This window comes from Mustela lutreola, chromosome 7 (genome assembly GCF_030435805.1).
Source record: "Mustela lutreola isolate mMusLut2 chromosome 7, mMusLut2.pri, whole genome shotgun sequence".
Lineage (NCBI taxonomy): Eukaryota > Metazoa > Chordata > Mammalia > Carnivora > Mustelidae > Mustela > Mustela lutreola.
The window spans coordinates 80,749,921-80,764,376 of NC_081296.1; the positions used below are offsets into that span (position 1 = coordinate 80,749,921).

At 53.9% G+C, this 14,456-nt stretch overlaps 1 protein-coding gene across 1 annotated transcript; it reads right to left on the reverse strand.

Moving 5' to 3' along the window:
* Positions 1-46: 46 nt before the first annotated feature.
* JPH4 (junctophilin 4) lies at positions 47-8,602 on the reverse strand. The gene is made up of 6 exons (XM_059181688.1): positions 8,001-8,602; positions 6,904-7,453; positions 5,355-6,126; positions 2,194-2,312; positions 1,344-1,876; positions 47-422 (listed from the first exon to the last, which is right to left on the reverse strand). Exons 2-6 carry the CDS (start codon positions 7,280-7,282, stop codon positions 339-341), a joined length of 1,887 nt encoding a protein of 628 aa, XP_059037671.1. The 5' UTR covers positions 7,283-7,453; positions 8,001-8,602; the 3' UTR covers positions 47-338.
* Between the last annotated feature and the right edge of the window lie 5,854 nt (positions 8,603-14,456).

The following is a 14,456-nucleotide window of genomic DNA, read 5'->3' on the forward strand; positions in this document are numbered from 1 at the left end:
ACACGGGGCAATGGTCTGACTTAGATTTGTGTGTCTCAGAGAAGAGAGCGACTCTGAGCAAGAAAAGCCCTTCATATGTAAACAATCTAGAGAGAGAGGTGGGGTGGGATGGGGGAGGGAGTGAGGGAGACAGAGACAGATTCAGAATAAATGAGAGAATCGGAAAGGAAAGCTGGAAAGAAAAAGCCAAAGACAAACCAAAGGGGGAGAGAAAAGAAAGGGAAGGAAGAAGAGAAATAAAGATAGGAGATAAAAACAACCAGGAGGAAAAGAGAAAAAGGCAGGTCAAAGAAGTGAAGAGGCAGCAACCGAAGCCAGAACTAGGCTGGGCAGGAGCCTCAGGTGAGGAGCTGGGAGAACAGGAACGCCAGGCTGAGGTCCAGGAGGGCCACGGCTCCCACCACCAGGGGGTTGGCAGCTCCCTAGAGAGACGGGGGGAAAGACAGTCTCAGTCCCTGAGGACCATATCCAGCGACAGGTCCCACCTTCCTGCCCTGGCAGAGATGGCAAAGCTGAAGGGTCCCAGGCACCTCTCCTCAAAGGTCAGAGCAGGGGCATCTCCAACCTTTTTCGGATTGTAAAAACATCTCTCTTCTCCCAGGCAGGGCCCCTCCTTCCCTCTGGCTCCCTCAAGTCAGGAACAGCCCTTTCTCCCCCTCTCTCCACTCCCCTCCCACTAGCATGTCACGTGGCCCAGGCAGAAGGTGCCTGGCCTTAGTAGCAGACGTTGGCAGCAGCAGTCGGTACTGCAGTAAAGCAGAGAGGGATGAAGGGGTGAGGATGTGGTTGCTAGGAAACAGGAGAAGGCCTGGAGTCCAATCAGAGTACAGGGTTCTGGGAAAACTCCACCCCTCCCAGTTTTCTGCCTCCTTTCCCATTTCCCTTCTTCCCAGCAGAGGGAGGGAGAGTCAGGGTAGGGAGGGAACAAGCTTTTCCTTTTTTATTTCTGGGCACCAAAGAGACAAAGTGTGGAGGTGGGGGTGGGGGTGGAGTAGGAAACCAAGAGCTGGAAATTATATGGAAGGAGAACAGTGAAAGATGTTTTGGCTCTCCCGTTCCTTATTGGTAACCTTGGGCAAATTACTTTAAGTGCTCTGGGCCTCAGTTCCCTCATCTGTCAAATGAGGGAGCTGGAGATGAAGGTCTCCAAGATTGCTTGCAGCTCACAAGTTCCCTATTTTTTTTTTTTTTTTTTTGGTGGGATATGGTCCAAGAGTGTGCAGGAAGAAAGGAAGCTGAGTCCAAATTAGAGCCCCTGAAGGGATCAGAGAGGTCTGGAAATGATAAGAGGCAAGGCATTGAGGAGAAAAGGGGCCACAAAGTGGGAACGGAGGGCAGCTCACCGGCTGGGCGGGCCTCTCGGTTGCAGCAGGCTCCTCAAGCTCTTCCATCAGGCACCCGGCCTCGGGACCCCTCGAGGCTGGGTCCCTCAGGACTGGCATGGCCATGGGCTCAGGCTCCGAGCCCCCTGGGGCTCTCAGCTGGGGCAAGGGCTCTTCATCTTCCCCTTCCTCCTCTCGAAGACTTCCGGAGCTGTCGCTGCAGCCTCCAAGAAGTGGGGAACCGTCTCTGGGCCCGGGCCCCTGCATCCCAGCCTCGTCCTCGGCCTCATAGCCAGCTAGTTCCTCTGACTGTTCACCGGGGCCCCCCCACTCCTCAGGCCAAGCTTTGGGGCTGGAGAAGGGACCCCGGTCCCCTCCAGGAGGCAGTGGGCTCCGGCGTGCAGGGGGTCGCCAGGGTTGGCGGGAGGAGGCAGGACTGCTGGGCAGTTCAGGGGAGCCCTCTGAGGGTGTCAGTCCATTTTCGTATACCCCAGGGCTGTCCTCATCCAAGGGTTCTGTGTCGGAGCCTTCTGAGTCCTGCCTGGGTCTGCGGCCTGCGGCAGGGATAGCTAAGAATCAGAGGGGCCTAATGGTCTTGGGCAGCAAAAGCTAGAGCTTTAGTCCGCTGCCTGGGCACCTCCCAGGCTTACAGCCTCTCATAGCCAGACCCCAGGCCCCAGATCTCGAGTCTTCATTACCCTATTTTATAAATTCCCAGTGCCACTACCCCAAACAACTGGGTCTGGCCCCCCACCCTCATCCCCTTGGATCCTCATACCTTGGATTTTTCCATCCCCAGTCCTCTGCAGGGACTTCCTCCCCTTTCCCTGCCCCTGAGCCCCTCCAGCTCCCCAGGTCACCCACACCTCACCTGGGGCCTCTAACATAGGTTGCAGGTCCTGGGCTATCAGTTTGGCCATTCGAGCTGCCTCCACAGCCTTCTCGGCGACACTGCTGGCTGCCACTGCCTTTAGAAGGGCATCTGCCGCCCTGCCAGGGTCCAGGGACAGGAACTTAGCAGACCTGCTCTGATGCTCCAGCCCCCTGGTCCACGCCCCCACCACATCATGTCCTCTGGATGGGAGCTCACCTCTGGAGTACTTAGTCTTGCTCACACACTGGCTGCTGCTCCCCTCCCTGGCCTGGCAGGGCAGCAGGCCTCTGCTTTCCACCCATAGATCTGGGCTGTGCCTGCTCTCATCACACTTCCCTGCTCCTCTCACACCTGCCACTATCATGTCCTGTAGTAACACTTCCCTTCCTCCAGCCGCAGCCACCGGCTGCCCTCTACTCCTTCCCAGAGACAGATGAGACCTCACGCTCTTAGCACACCTCTCTATAGTTGCACCTGCTTGGGTCTTCCCAGCAGCTTCCCCCTCCTTGCCCCCCCTGTTCTGGGCCACTGGCTCCCTGTGCCTGGAGCTTTGCCTCCTTCCCCATCATCACTGCTAACCCCCTTCCCTGCTCCTGACATGACAGATTAACAGGCTGTTTTCCTTTAGCCTCTTCTGTTGTCACACTGTTCTCACCCCTAGGTCACTGCCCCTGCCTCCCTGGACCATCGCATCCTTTCTGAGCTCTGGATTTGGGGTAAGCCTGAGTCCCGCCTTTCTGCTCTTTCTACTCCCTATCCAAGGCACTGTGAGTTTCTCACCATTGTGGTTATTTCTTCCAAGGAAAATCTTAGCTTCCTTCCCTTCCACATGTCCCTCCCATTGTGCCCTGCTCCCTGGGTACAGGCAGCCTTGAAGCATTCTCCGTCCTTTCCCCACAGTGGTTTCCCAGTTCTCCCTCTAATGTCAGCTGTTTCCTCAATTTCCCTTCTGTTTCACCCTCTGCTGTTAATCGTAGACGTCCCATGGTCATTCAATGAGTTCTGTCATACTGACTGAAGGTGACGCACAAAGAGGCAGAGGTAAAGGTAATCAGTTACACTCGGGCTTAAATGGATCAAGACCCCACTCCTGGCCCCAGGCTTGTTTTATCTGGCTTAGGAAGGCAGTCTGGGTACCGGGGGAGGTACCAGAAGGGTGGTGGTGTTCACTGTAGTCTTAAGCCTACCCCCTCTTTATGTACCTTGGGAGATATGGTCAGCCACCTCAAACCTGCTCGGTGAAGGGCTTTTAGAGCCTGTTTGCAGGAACCTCAGATAACCCTGTTCTTCTCCCTTTGCGCTGCCAGACTGTATATGACTAGCCTTGCCCTGAAACTAAACTGGTCTCAGGGTTTAGGGCGGAGGATGATGATCAAAATCTTGGGTTACATGGAGTTCTGTCGGCAGCCAAAAACTGCAACACTGACAAGCGGCTGTGTTTTGGGGTTTGGAGGGTGTAGATGAGCAAGTCCTAGTCAGAAGACCCAGTCATCAGGCCAGGTTCAGGCTACCTGGCAGGGGCACCTGCTGCTGAGGCTCTGCTGTTTCCATGGCAGCTGGCAACCAATCAGGTTTGCCAGGCCTGTTGCTGGGGAGACCAACCTGCCTCCTCCCACTGACTGATCTTTCAGCTACTGAGATCAGTTTTTCCTGCCCCTGCCTGTTCCTCATCTAGACTAAAGTGCTCCCTGGTGCCCTGCCCTCCCTCTTCCCTGGCTTAACGCCCAGACTCTAACCACCTAGACACCAAGATGTAGCTACAGATAGACACCTCTGGCTCAGGCATCTACTTTGGGTATGACACTAACCACCTAGACACCAAGATATAGTTACAGATAGACACCTCTGGCTCAGGCATCTACTTTGGGTATGACACATTCCTACACGGACACCTTGGTCAGCCCTTATACAAACTCCCTGAAGCATATTTGGATGTATCTTGGCCTCTGATCCTGTGAAACAGTTCCAAATTTAAACAAAATGCTTCTCTACTGAACCCTCCTTTTTAAAGAAAATACAACATACAAAAATTCACACGTATGAATTGTATAAATCAGAGGTCTGAGAACCTCATTACAGATGGGTTTTTGGCTTTTAGATTTAAGCTATCTAATCCAGCACTTAAAATGTGGCTAGTCTAATCTGAAATGATGCGCTATAAATATGAAGTATACTAGATTTCAAAGACTTAGAAAAAAGAGGGGAATGTAAAGTCTCTCATTAGTAATTTTATGTTGATTATAGGTTAAAAAGATCAAATTTTGGATATACAAGTTTTGGATATATACTTGGTTTAAATAAAGATATTACTATTTATGGGGCACCTGGCTGGCTCACTCAGCGAAATGTGGGACTCTTGATCCCAGGATTGCTTGAGTTCCAGCCCCATGTTGGGCCTAGAGCTTAGTTTAAAAAAATGTAATAATTAAAATCATTTATCTTTTTATTTTTTCACATGGCTACTAGATTAAAAATTACATATTCGGCTTCTATTATATTCCTACTGCACAGTGCTGCTTTAGATAATAAGATAATGCATGGATATCTAATCTGATTTACAGAGAGAAAATTTCATTTACTGGTGAGCCTCCTCCCCTCAAACCTTTATCAGTTAGTTGGGTAAAGGGAGGCAGAGGAGGCAAAGCTGAGAGGCTCTCCTCTCAGGTGGATAGGTCAGCTGTACAAATTAAATCTACCCAAGGCCGGAGGTTGAGATAACATCAGTCCATGGGCAGGCAGGGAGGTGGCTAGGAATGCACATTCCCTGTCTCTCTGCCCAGGGTTGCTGCTCCCAGCTGCAAGAGGAATACTGGGGACAGGTTTCTGAGCCTGTACAAGCCATCGCTCCTTGCTACTCCCACACACAACAATGACACACATCCCCACAAAAGACACTAAGACACACTTATAGTCTAACACGGCTTCCCTCAAATACCCAGACACCCACAGTTACACCCACATCCACCTGTAGCCTCAGATATAAACACTCCAAATACCCAGGGCTACAACTGCTCGGCCTCGGGTCTGCTCTCCTCTACCAGGCCCCAGGCTTTTGGTCGTGGTCCTCCTGTAGGCACTACCTGCGGCCCCTCCCCCCAGCTGTCCCCAGGGTACCTTCTCCACTTAGCCCAGCTTTGGCCTCTGCAGCGGATGCCCACCTGGCAGCGGCGATCTCCTGGCGCTGGCGGGCAGCACTCACGGCTCGACGGGCGCCTTCGACAGCCCTGTCCACCTTCTCCTTGACTTTGCCCCGGCGAAGGGCCAGAGGCAGGAGGCTGCGCACACGCCCCCCGTGCACCAGCCGGTTGCGCTTGTACTTGCCCTCCTCGCGGGAGCCGTCCGGGCGGGTGGTGCGTCCGTAGCCGTGCCGCCGGTTGCCCAGCCACTCGCCCTCATAGCGCAGCCCATTGGAGCGCTGGCTCACGCCGAAGCCGCTGCGCCGGTCGGCGCGCCATTCGCCCGCATACACTTCGGTGGCAGAGCCCTCGATGAGGGCGGGCGGGACTGGGGCCGGGGGCCCGCTGGCCTCGGAGCCCGGGGGTCCTGTGCTGCCCACCTCGCTGCTCACCTCGCTGCGCAGGGAGCCCCGCTTGCTGCCCAAGGAGCTGCGGCGCCCGCCCGCCCGGAGCCCGCTGAGCAGCAGCGAGCGGCGGAAGAACCCGCCGGCCGCGGGGGTGCGCTTTCGGGAGGACGCGCCGTCAGCGTCCCCCGGCCCGGCCAGCACGAAGCCTCCCCGGGAGCCCGAGGCCGGGCTGCCTCCCTCGTCGCCCGGCAGGGGCAGGGGCGGGGGCGGTGTCGGGGGGTCGCTGTGGCCAGAGTCCAGGGAGGTGCGGCGGGGAGAGCGCAGCAGCGCCGCCTGATGGTAGGGCACACTCTGGCGCACCCCGTAGCCGTGGCGCTTCCCGGCCTGCCACTGGCCCTGGTAGGTGCCTGCGGGCGGGGTAGGACGGGGAGAAAGGGTCAGGACCCGCTGCTTCCTGCACCCTCGGCCCCAAGCACCCCTGGAGGCCTACGTGTCGGGAGGGAGAGGTGGGGCAGTTAGCGTGGAGGTTGAGGAAGAGCACTAGGAGCCGGGAGACGGGCCAGGTTGGGTCAGAAGGTGTTGAAGGGCGGAGTGAAGGCCGACAGATAGCCGGGGATCTGTGGGTTTGGGGCGTGCAGGTAGACAAGGGAAAGGGGGAGGGACAGGCAGGCTGGGGTGTGTAAAGGACAGATAGTCCAGAGGGTGTGAGGGACAGGCTGACGGGGTGTTTAAGATAGTCATGTGACAATCAGGGCGATGAGGGGCAAGCTGACTGAGGAAATGTGAGGGGACAGCAGAGCAAAGGTGTTAGGGACAGGCGGGTGGGGGTGAGGGGTGGTGTGGGGCAGACAGAGAGGAGTGGAACGGACAAGTAGATGGGGGGTGGTGGTGAGCGTCAGGTAGATGGAGGTTGTAAGGGCACAGGCAGACAGGGAGGGGATGAGGGCAGGCCGACCGCAGACCGGGGAGAGGGAGAAGCGGGCAGGGGCTAGACCGCGGAGGAAGGCGTGTGCGATGGGAGAAGAGGGCGGCAAGATTGGCGCAGGGGGCGCATATGGGTGGGGGAAGGCGTACGAACAGCGGGGCAGGGGGCAGATGGTGGGGAAGGCGGACGCGGGACAGGCGGACGGGGAGGCGCACGCGGACGAGCAGGCAGACAGACAGTAGTGGGCCGGGCCCCGCACCTCCGTCGGAGTAGGTCTCGGTGCCGTAGCCGTCCTGGAAGCCGTCCTTCCAGAGCCCGGCGTAGCGCAGGCCCGACACGCTCTCCCACACGCCGCTGCGCCCCTTCAGCCCGCCCAGCCACTCGCCGCGGTACGTCCAGCGGCTCTTGCGCTCCACGCCCAGCCCTTCGCGCTTGCCCTGCTGCCAGTGGCCCTGGTAGCTGTGTCCGCCGGGCCCCGTGAAGACGCCCAGTGACTCGAAGCCGTGCGCCCAGCAGCCGCTGTACTCGCCCTGGGCGCCGGGCCCCGTGCACACGCCGTAGCCATGTGCCCGCCCCGCCTCCCAGCCCCCCACGTAGCAGCCCCCGTCGTCAAAGTCGAACTTGCCCCCGGGGGACATGCATGTAGTTGGCGCGGCCTCAGCCCCCCGGCGGCTCAGCGCATCCTGGGGCTGGAGAGCCGGCTGGGGGCCTGCAAGCCGGGCGAGGCCTGGGGGCGGGGGCAGTTAGACCGGGGCCGGGCGGGGGGGCCCCAGCGCGGGCTGGCAGGGCCGGACCCTCATCCTGAGTGGCTGCGGAGAAAGAGGGGGGAAGTGGCGAGCGATGCCCCTCCTCTTTGCCCGCCGCTCCCTGGCCCAGTGGCTCTGGGGCATCAGCACCGCCCCCCAACCCCCCACCCTTCAGCAGCGTCTTCCAGCAGCTCCTAAGCTTTGTAGGCACGGGGGCTCCCCCACCCCTCCGTCTTTGTAGAGGGCCCCTCCCAGGACTTGGGTCCCCAACCCCAAGCGGTAGTCCCGCTTCTCCAGCATAGAACCCCAAAGTGTCGAGTGTGGATGGCAGTTGCTGGCGCGGGGTGGGAGAGCACGGGGTGGGGGTGGTCCCGAGAGGGGGCTGGGCAGAGTCGTAGGCCACCGTTCCTCTGGCTGCTGTCAGAACCTGTCTGCCCTGTTCTTTGGCTTCCCGGGCAAGGGGGTGGGGGTTGAAAATGTAAGGGGGGGATCGGAGCAAGGTGGGCAGTGGGTTTGGTGGGGGAAAGGATAGGGATGGAGGAGGCTCTGCAGGAAAAAGGCGAGGGTGGGGATGGGCAGACAGGCGGAAGGGAGGGGGCAGGTTACTCACCATGTGGGCTGGGGCTCAGGCTGCCTCCCAGGCACAGCATCCATGGCCGGGTACCTCCACTCCCACCTCGTCCCGACAAGCCAAAGCCCCCTCCCCTTCCGGAGAGACTGCTCCTACCCAGGGAGCGAAGGTGGGAGAGCCGCGAGTCCCCTCTCTCCCCAGCTGGAGGAGCAGGCGGTGGGGGTGGGGGGCGAGGTAGTGGCAGGGGTGTGGGGGGGGGAATGAGAATAGTGGAGGGGAAAAAAAATCTGCCTTGGATGGAGATAGGGATGAGGAGCTGGGAACTGGATGGGAAAGGAGAGGGGGCTATGAAAAGGGGGTGTTTTATTATTTTTTTCCTTCTTATGGTTGGGAGAGGAAAAAAAAAATCAAAATTCCGATTCCATCCCAGCACAAATCAATGTTTGCTCCATCCCAGCATCACGGGGGAGGCTGGGCCAGGAAGATTTAAAGGGGCAGGGAGAAGAGAGAAGAGGAGAGGGTGGGGAGAGGAGGAGAGGAAGAAGATACAGTGGCGATGTTAGCCGTTGGGGGGGAGGGTTCCCAGGCTGGAAAAGATGGGTGCCGGCTAAATCTGAGGTGAGGGAGGAGGCAGGTAAAGGGGAGAATGAGAAGCACAGAGACCCCCAGGGTGGAAAGAAATCCTGGTATGCCGGCAGGGAGTGGGGTGAGACCGAGGGTGGGGGGGCGGGAGAGGGGAGGGGAACAGAGCGAGAGGGAGGAGACTGAGCTGAAGATGGGGAGGCTGGGGGAGGCCGAAGCCAGGCGGGGGAGGAGAGATGCAGGCGAGGCCAGGAAAGGGCGAGAGGAATACAAAGAAAGAGGTGCAGGGGTGAGAGCTAAGGAGGGGGAGATGCCGCTGGAGAAGGAGGGAGGGGGGAGACCCATTCTGGGGCTTCTGAGGGTTGGCAAGGAGGAGAGAAACAGGGGAGGAGGGGAGGGGGAAAGAAGTAGATAGAGTGGGAGTGAATAAGGGTTGTAAGGGAGGGAGAAAGCACTGCATAGGGAAGGGCTGGCATGGGCATAGAAATCCAGGCAGGAAGAGCCCAAACAGAGGCAGGACGGCCGGAAGTGGTGTTCGTGGGGCTCCAGGGAGAAGGATGAACCTGCCAGCTGCTTGGACTGAAGCCAGGAAGCCTTTGGGCACCTGTCCACCAAGTCCACTGTCCTCCCTCAGTAACCACTGCAGGGAGATCAGAAGCCTCCCTTACTTGCGCTTTCTGAGGAACCTCGAAATGGGGCCCTGCAGGAAGCCTGGCCCCACTAATGCTTATCTAGAACCCCCACCAACTATTTCTCCCTAGCTTGTCCCTCTGAAGGGGAAGGGGTGGCATGAGCGGTTTATTGTTTCTGAATGGAGAATAGGGGGTCATGCTTGGTAGTGCCATGAAGACTCTGGGACTTTGGAGCCTTTTGCAAACCTAGAGGCTAAGACACGTAGACATGTTGGGGCAGACCCTTATTGTGGCAAAGCCCCCTTTAGCCTACCACCCCCCAACTACTCATGAGAGGGGCAGCACACCCTGGGCTTTGTTGTTTAAAGACAGAAGTAGGCACATACTGTCTTCCCTGCCCCTCAGCTTACTTGCTGAGATGATGCATCTATCCTACTCCTAAGCATTTAGGAGGGAAGACCCTGTTTAGTTACATACAATGGGGTAAATAGATGTACTTAATTGCTTTCATTTTTGTGCAGTCTGATCCACTCCATTTTACAAAAAGAACTGAGGCCCAGAAGGGAAAGTCACTAGAGTCACACAGCAGAGGTGGCAAAGCTAGGACACCAGAATTTTTTTTTTTTTTAAGATTTTATTTATTTGAGAGAGAATGAACAAGAGAGCAGAACAAGGCCAGAGGGAGAAGCAGACTTTCCACTGAGCAGGGGTTCCATCCCAGGACCCTGGAATCATGACCTGAGCCAAAGGCAGATGCCCAACCACCTGAGCCACCCAGGCACCCCCAGAACACTAGACTTGAGACCTCTGGGCTCTGTAATTCCTCCCAGAATTCCACATACTTAGGAACCTCCCTCAGATTCGGGAGTTCCAGTTCTGGTTCAAAGGGGTAGAAGTAGGGAGAAGGGATGGAAACAAACTTGGGCTGACTCCCTAGGGAAAGAGGCATTTATGATGAATCCAGAAGGGATTCTGGAGCAGGCCAATCTCCATCTCATTGCTTATCCTTAGCTATTCAGACCTTCTTTTTCTCCAAGAAAGAGAGACAAGAAAGGAAAAGCAACCTTTAGGTCTGGTGAGACCTGTGCCCTGTTCTTTGGGAAGACAGGGTGGGAGAGGTAATGGAAGACAGGGAGCGATGCCTTGTTGGTAGAGCGACTCTGTACTGAATTCTAGGCTGCACACCAAGTAGGGCTGAAGAAGTCACTGACAAGAGTACCCTGGAACTTGGGCACACGGTTCCAGCCACCTCCCTGGGTGAGGCCGCCCTCCAGCCCCAATCTGTTTCTGTCCCTACAGGTCCTATAATCCCTTCTTTTAAGGCAAAGATACTTTTGGAGACTGCACTGGTTTTTGTCACAATTTGTCATTATGCTGGGGTCCTAGAAAAGGGAACCGGCAGGAGTGGAGCTGCTCTGCTCTCGGAGCCAGGCGCTGTGTGAGGCACGTGGCCCACATCACTGCATTCAGTCCTCCCACAAACCCGTAACCATTAGCAGCCAAGGCTGGAGGCCGAGATCTGGGCTTTCACAGATGGACAGACCTCTCTCCATCCCGACTGTACTACTTCTGAACTGGGTAAATCTGAGCACATTCTCTAACTTTCCTGAGCTGCAGTATGCACAGTTCTAAGAGGGGAAGACTCCAGAGCTTACTGTGAGGATTGAAATAATTATGTATGAATAGTGTTCAGGATTATATAGAGGGGAAGACCCTCTGGGCATAGTACCCAACACATGGTAAATACCCGGTAAGTGGAGGCTTGAATAATAAGCTGGCATTATGCCAGTTTTATAGGTGAGGAATCTGGGCCCCAGATGTTAATTTGCTCAACGTTGCACAGCTAATATATGGAAGTCCTTAGAGTTGAATATAGCTCAGACTCCCACTTTGGTACACTTCAACAAAGGCAATTTGGGGGCCTAGTTATAAAACATGCTTATTGTTGAACTAAGAAAATAAAGGACAATATCAAGAATAGAAATCACCCCTAGTCTCACTGTACAAGTAGCATGTTAGAATATTTTCATATAGTTTTCCTTCTATGCATTGTTTATTTCACATAATTAGTTAAATACAGCATATGCAATTTTATATCCTACTAACTTGCTTTGCATAAGACTGTAGGCATTTTTCCATGACACTGAAACAGCCCAGACTTTTTTTTTTTTTTTTCAAGATTTTGTTTGAGAGAGAGACAATGAGAGAGAGATCACGAGGGGAGAAGGTCAGAAGGAGAAGCAGTCTCTGCGTGGGGCTGGGAGCCCGATGCGGGACTTGATACCCAGACTCCAGGACCTGAGTGAAGGCAGTTGCTTAACAAACTGATCCACTCAGGCGCCCCCAGCCTGAAATTTTTAATGGCTGCATAATATTCCACTGTTTGGGCACATTATGATCTGTTGAGCCATTCCGGCACAGCACTTTTATGCTGTTTGCACAGTTTTTTGCTACTGAAAATTAACATCTTTTATACAAATCTTTGCATCTATGATGCTTTTTTTGGAAAATGTTTTATCATTGCAAATTTCAAACATACACCAAAGTAGACCAAAACAAAACAGAAAGAACAACAACAACAAAAACAACCAAAAAATAGAATAAAGAAGTCCAATGTACCCATCACCAAGCCTCAGAGATGATCATGCTTGGCTCATCTTGTCTTTTCCTTTCCCATTTAATTTCAATTCTGGGTATCATGTTATTTGAGTATTGATTTTTTGAAGTTGGGATCCTAACAGTAGAACTATTGAGACAGAGGGTAGAAACACTTTGTAAGATTTTGGATTTCTTTTGCTCAAATCACTTGCAGAAGGGTTGTGCAAATTTGTACACTCACCCGTTGTGCATGAGAGTGCTGATCTTTTGCACCCTGAGCTGTGTTGACCTCTAGTTATAACACACACACACACACCCCTTTTGCCAAATTGACAGGTGATGGTGCTTTCTTTTCTTTTTTTTTTTTTTTAATTTTTTATTTTTTATAAACATATATTTTTATCCCCAGGGGTACAGGTCTGTGAATCACCAGGTTTACACACTTCACAGCACTCACCAAAGCACATACCCTCCCCAGTGTCCATAATCCCACCCCCTTCTCCCAAACCCCCTCCCCCCAGGTGCTTTCTTTATATACATTTGTTTGGTTGCTGGACTTACACTGAGAAGGCACCTGGGGACTGCAGTGGAGTAAACCCTCTTGAAGGACCCCTAGGAAACATGCCGGTACTTTCTGGGGACCCTAGTCAGGACCTGTGGTGTGGGAGATTCCTTTTCCCTGCTATGCAGGGACCAGGCAGGGTGGAACTTGGGACGAGTGCCCGCCTCATCCCATGGGCAGCCACCAGGGGTCAGCATGGGGCCAGAGATCCTGAAGGTGGGAGCCAGGGTAAGTAAGAATGGACAGCAGCCAGACCCTGCATTTCCTCTGTCTGGCCACTGCTGGCTGCACACACAGCTCCCCTCTGCTGCTCAGGTCATGATTCCAGAATCTTCTGGATGGCTGTCCCCTGCCTGATCACTCCCGCCTTTCGCTGCTCCTAGGTTTGGCTTGCTGAAAAGGGAAAGAAAGGTGTTTGAGAATTAGGTTCTGCTTCTTTCTCCACACCTTCTGTGGGACGGAGTTCAGTATGGAGCAGGAATTTTTAACCCAGGGTCCATGGACTGAGGCACCCAAAGAAAATGGCCAATGGGGGGCATGGATATCCATTCCCCACCCTTCCCCTGGGGAGAGGACAATATTTTTGGTGAGATTCTGAAAGGGGGATCCATGCCCCTCCAAGTCCAGCATTTTCTGATACCCCTCATCCCTCCTAAGCCCATTTGCTTTCTGTGGGTGGTGTAGTGTAGGACACAGAGATGGTCCCCCGGGGTGTTGCTAAGAGGTTGGACCTTCTGTGTCATCCAGTGGAGCTGAGAGAACGGGCCCAAATTTTCCCTATGGTGGGATGGGATCAGGGAGGGCTGCTGAGCTGTACTCTAGCCACCTGAGCTGTCAGCTGGGCTGCCCTGGATCTGGCTACACACCGAGGTATCCTGCCTCACACTGAGGTACACGTGTTTATGTGCTTTAAATGACTGGCACAAGGAGCAGAGGATCAGGGGAAGGAAGGCTGGTCCCAGGTCAGTCGTCTTGGAACCCGGACCTCTGAGCCATGGGTGATGGCTGCGGCAAGATGCACAAGAGGTAGAGGAAACTTTCTCAGGTTACTTTCTGCCGCTGCTCTGATCTTACTTCCCCACAGCTTGCTCTAAGTGACAGCTGCTGCGCATGCACATCTTGGAGGTGGGGTTAGGGCCCCTGGGATTCTCAGAGGCTAACCCCATGGTAGCCAGAGAAGCTGGGGGCTTGGAGAGGCTGCGAGTCAAGGCCAGATCACCCAACACAGCAGACATGAAAGAAAAATCGTGAGCATTCCTAAATCCCACGTTAGTATTCCTAAAAATGCTTTCTATTTGTATATTAAGATAAAGCAAATTACTACTGGGTATTTACCCTAAAGATAGAAATGTAGGGATCCGAAGGAGCATGTGCACCCAAATGTTTATAGCAGCAATGTCCACAATAGTCAAACTATGGAAAGAGGCTAGGTGTCCATCAGCAGATAATTAGATAAAGAAGATGTGGTATATATATACAATGGAATACTAAGCAGCCATCAAAAGAAATGAAATCTTGCCATTTGCAACTACATGGATGGAACTAGAGTGTATATGCTGAGTGAAATAAGTCAATCAGAGAAAGACAATTATGATCTCTCTGATATGAGGAATTTGAGAGGCAGGGTGGGGGGTTTGGGGTGTAGGGAAGGAAAAAATGAAAGTTGGGGTCGGGAGGGAGACAAACCATTAGAGACTCTTAATATCACAAACCAAACTGAGGGTTGCTGGGGGTTGGCGGGGAGGGATAGGGTGGTTGAGTCATGGACATTGGGGAGGGTATGTGCTATGGTGAGTGCTGTGAATTGTGTAAGCCCAATGATTCACAGATCTGTACCCCTGGGGCAAATAATACATTATATGTTAATAAAAATAATTAATTAAAAAAATCTAAAAAATACAAAGCAAATTGTTTTTGTTAGCCGGATGAAGAGGAAGGAGGCAACCAGTTTGAACCACAATTTTCACACTTATGTGCATATAGGACATTTGGCTTTAGGCTTCCTGGTTTCTGGTGCTCACTCTGGACTCAGTAGTTCACTCATTTTATTTTCCAGAGTAGAGTTTCAGCTCTTGAAGCTGCAACTGCTTCTTCTCACAGAACTTCTTTATTAAATGGGAA

Coding starts and splice junctions, on each gene's coding strand:
- JPH4 (XM_059181688.1), bottom strand. CDS start 7,282: ATGTCCCCCGGGGGCAAGTTCGACTTTGACGACGGGGGCTGCTACGTG. Junction 6,127..6,903: donor CGAGACCTACTCCGACGGAG/GTGCGGGGCCCG, acceptor CCCCGCCCGCAG/GCACCTACCAGGGCCAGTGG. Junction 423..1,343: donor CCGAGAGGCCCGCCCAGCCG/GTGAGCTGCCCT, acceptor CCGTCTCTCTAG/GGAGCTGCCAACCCCCTGGT.